General features: G+C 45.7%; 1 protein-coding gene across 1 annotated transcript; it reads right to left on the bottom strand.

Moving 5' to 3' along the window:
• Window positions 1-1,673: 1,673 nt before the first annotated feature.
• Window positions 1,674-3,669, bottom strand: LOC123407884 (malate dehydrogenase, chloroplastic-like). Its single transcript, XM_045101121.1, has 2 exons — window positions 3,438-3,669; window positions 1,674-3,166 (listed from the first exon to the last, which is right to left on the bottom strand). Exons 1-2 carry the CDS (start codon window positions 3,636-3,638, stop codon window positions 1,973-1,975), a joined length of 1,395 nt encoding a protein of 464 aa, XP_044957056.1. The 5' UTR covers window positions 3,639-3,669; the 3' UTR covers window positions 1,674-1,972.
• Between the last annotated feature and the right edge of the window lie 956 nt (window positions 3,670-4,625).

Raw genomic sequence — 4,625 nt, 5'->3', positions numbered from 1 at the left:
ATATAATCATCCCTCAACATGCGACAAAGAATCACTCCAAAGTTTATATCTAGTAGAGAACATAAGATCAAATTGTTTTAGATAGTAAAACTACCTCAAAGTTATTATTTCTGATCAATCCATTGAGCTATTCCGGTGTTTCAAGCCACGAAGTCATGGGCTCCATTCTTGTGTGATTTGCATGAACCCAAACACTGCTAGGAGCTCAAGATACTGGGTTTGACTAGTAGAAAGGGGCGCACCTAAAATGTGGAAAAGGAGCTGATCAGGACAGCACAAAATGCATATCCTTTTACATTTACCTTTTTTTTTTGGAGCAGAAACCCAAAAACATCAAATAACTCCCCCCCTACTTTCTTCTTTAATCCTTGCACGTTGCAGCTAGCAAAAGAACAATAGGAACAAAACAACACAGCCAAAATTCTTTAGAGCAACTCTAGCCCGCAAACCAGGCCATCCGGTAAAATAACCGTCGATTTACGGGACAGAGGCAAATTTGTTGGCCGGAACAGATCCCGCATATTCATCCATTCGTTTTTTCTCCGAGGATCCTCCAAACCGTGACCCACTTCCTCCGTATTTATGGGAGGAGCATCTGTTTTTGCCGGTTCCCCATTCCTTGGCACGGACCTCCTTTCCGTTTGCTTTCGTTCCCGCCTCCATTCTCCATCGCCGTCACCGCTCCTCTTGAATCATCCGACGATGACAACAAGGACAAACTCCAATCCATTTAAAAAAATGCACGCTCGGTGGCGGCATTTCTCGAGACCTACCGGAACACACCACCAACTCAAGCATGATCTTATTAAGTATCGTTGGCAACTTCTATGGGGGATAGATTCCCATTTTTATTAATTTGTATTTGTGTCATTCGAACAATTTGGCGTTGTAATAATAATTCGAATTCGAACATTTTTTAGTAACGAGGAAGATTGTTGTACCGTGAATTGCTTTTTGAACAGTTTACATCCATATGTTTAATTTATATACGACTGCCGGAGGACTCGCGGTACCGCAAAAAAGTTTTAGAGGAGCACGTAAACGATTTCTGCGGGACACGGGTTTCCCAGATCTACTAGAGTTGCCCATATATACCATTAATGGAGCGATCATGTATGACGCAGAAATCAAAACAGAATTAACAGAAAAGACGCGGGACACGGGTTTCCCAGATCTACTAGAGTTGCTCTTATATACCATTAATGGAGCGATCATGTATGACGCAGAAATCAAAACAGAATTAACAGAAAAGAACATAGGGTGGATAGCGAAGAACCGAATAAAAAGGTGAGAACTTCCTGTCCCTGCCTTCTGAGAGCAACCAGGCTTTTATCCCAAACTACACTGAAATACTTATGTTATTAATTCCCCGAGTATGTGATGCAAACACATGGAACGTATCAGGAGATAAATTCCCCTGATTATATTCAGAATGCAGCAATTGCCTCCTGATATGGATGAACAATTTATGCTTATGCAAAACATGATGGAAGTTGTATAATACTCGGACAATCAGATCCTGGATCTGTACAAAGGACGATGGTATTGCACGAAAATCTTGCACAAAGTAGTGTTCATCCCACTGGCTCATCTTACAACAGTCATTAGTAACCTATGACGCCATTCAATATGATGCCACGAGCAGGGGCAGGTATAGATGGTATGCTTTGGTATTGATCAAAGATGTGCTTTATTACTATTCCACAGTTCATCAACTTCAGAAGCTACAAGAACAGTAGATGGAATAAGGACCAAAATTTATGTGTCAAACAAAACAAAGGACCCAGAACAGGGTGCAAGTTTGGGGCTACACGCCCTCATGTAAACTGGAATCATAACAAACTGACCAACAATTGAGAAATATAGCTGCTCCAGGGCATACTGCTACATGTCAACACTCTAGGCTGCAAAACTAGAAGACAAGAAGAATCATTTCGCCTTCTCTTCGTATGGAATTGTCGTACTCCTCACTTCAAACAGACGCCGCGGCTCCCTGCTGTTTGTGCGCAAACTCAATGCCCTTCTCGATGCTGGCCTTCAGCTCAGGCTTCAATGCCTCGAGTGCATTGGCCTCATACTCGGTCAGTCCCTCCAGGTCGGAAGAAATGATGGACTCAACGCCATTCTTCCCAAGCTTAACTCTGGAAGCAAAGAATGGCAACTCAGTTAACTCAGACTGAACATATGTGCACTCGTAAACATCTGGATCACCAGCCAGTGCGCGGAGTGAAGACTCGACAAATCTGGCAGCGGCATAAGCCATGGACAGGGTAGCAGATCCAGCGCCCGCTTTCGCCTCCACCACCTCTGTCCCGGCGTTCTGTATCCTCTTCGTCAGCTCTTCAGTTTCCTCGTCCGTGAAGGTGACAGATGGCCTGGTCTTCGACAACAAAGGCAGGATTGTAATTCCAGCATGACCACCAACAACTGGGACATCAACGTCAATGAGCTTGAGGCCCTTCTTCTGCGCTACAAATGTGTTAGCTCTGACAACATCTAGGGTGGAAACTCCGAAAAGCTTCTTGGGGTTGTATACACCCTTCTGTTTCAGAATTTCAGCAGCAATCGGCACTGTGGAGTTGACTGGGTTGCTGATAATATGGATGAAGGCCTCAGGGCAATTGTCAGCAACAGCCTCTATAAGTGACTTGACAATGCCGGCGTTGATGTTGAAAAGGTCATCACGGGTCATCCCTGGCTTTCTTGGGACACCGGCGGGGATGACAACAACATCCACACCTTTCAGGCAGCTGGCCAATTCCGCGGGGCCAGTGAAGTCCATAACCTGGGAAGGCGTGTTGCAGTGGCTGAGATCAGCGGCGACTCCCTTGACATTTGCAATATCGTACAGGCGCAGTTCTGAGACCAAAGGAGACATCTTGATCAACAGGCCCAATGGTTGGCCGATGCCCCCAGCAGCACCAAGTACCGCCACTTTGTAAGATGCCTCCGGTAGTATCCGAGCCACCGGCTTTGCCTTTGGCGCAAACCTTGTGGTTACAGATGCCCGAAGAGACGCCGTCTTGCCCAGGAATGAGGACCCCAATCCGAAGCTAATTGATGAGGATGCCTTTGTGCCACTGATGCCATGATTCTTTGGCTTTGAAACCAGAGCGGCCTGAGCGCCAAGTGAACTGATGGTAGCAGATGATGATGCCATGTCCAACTGTAGGAACAGAATTATATCAGTTTCGCAGAAACATAAAAAATCTCTTGCAAGCATCGATACAACGGGCTGGTGACACACTTCGGGGGCACACAACTGATCCAGATCTTGGACACTAATACACGATCCAGGGGCGGATCTAGTAGTTTCTTGTTTGCAGGGCGTGCCCGCAGAGATTGTGAAGGTCCCTCCCTAACCTAGTGGGATTGAAATTAACAACAAAGAGAAGTGATGCTGCGCTGGATGAAAACAACCTAGCTGCTGCTCGTACCTCCAAGGAAGGAAGGAGACCCAGGTGGCCGGAGACGGGCTGGGTGGAGGCGGCAGCAGGATGTGCCGGGGGGCGAGGAAGAAGGGAAACGGCGGTGCGCGTCCCCGAGAGGCGGGATCGAGGCGGCGGCGGTGACGCTGAGGTATGGCACGGCACGGAATGGGCCACCAACCGCTGGCCGATCCCTAGCCTTGGTTGCATCGAACTGGTTTTGACCGCACGATGTGAGTTGTTTCCAGCGTCAGAGTCCAAATAATGAACATTTGCATGAAAAAAATCGTATAAAATTCAAATGACAAAATTTAAAATTTTAAAAAAAATCTGAAAACACAAAGATTTGAAAAAACAGAGGATGCACTTCTTGCATAAAAAAAGAATGCTCACAGTATTACGTCTCGTAAGTCATACATAGCTCTGACGAGCCATTTTCTTACTCGTGGTGCATCTTACTTAATACGGTTTTGCTATTTTTCAGGTACCTAAGTTTTTATGTTTCGCCGGTCACTTTTTTCTTCATCCTTCATTCTTTCCCATCTTGTCAGAGAAAAACACCCCACTGTCCATCTTAGGGGATGGTCGCGATCGGCAAGGGCAAGCAACGACGGTGGGAGGAGATTGAGGGGAGGGTTAGGCGGTGCGCGGTAGCGCCCGCACCCGCTGGGCGCGCGGGGTGGAGGTCAACGGTTGCAAGAGAAGTATGGACCAGATCATGGTTGAGAGGAGGAAGACAGTTGGGACGAGGAAGATGATGTGTGAGTTGTTGGATGTGATCGATGCCAAAAATTTCTTTTAGGTATCTAACATTTAAATGTTCCTTCAGGTAGGGTCAATTTTTTAGGTGGCTTAATAAAACAAGTTGGTCCCTAAATTTGTTAGGACTTCTAAATACTTAATAATTAGTACATAAGCCTCATAGAATGAGATAGGTCCGTTTATGAAAAAAACTGAGAAGGAGACGACTAATTTTTTGGGCCGCCAAATGAACTAATCTTTAATACTCCCTCCGTCACAGTTTAGAAGGCATGCACGTGTACCTAGATCGTTAATTTGGCTTATATAAAACTAGCAAAAGAGCCCGTGCATTACAACGGAAGAGAAAATAACACACACTCTAAACGTAATATATTTTCACATGGCATTACATTTGTGTTACCGACGATGGCTTTAGTGCTCTCATAATGAAAACAC

This window comes from Hordeum vulgare, chromosome 7H (assembly GCF_904849725.1).
Source record: "Hordeum vulgare subsp. vulgare chromosome 7H, MorexV3_pseudomolecules_assembly, whole genome shotgun sequence".
Lineage (NCBI taxonomy): Eukaryota > Viridiplantae > Streptophyta > Magnoliopsida > Poales > Poaceae > Hordeum > Hordeum vulgare.
Note: the sequence above shows the minus strand (reverse complement) of the source record. Positions and strands in the feature narration are given on the sequence as shown.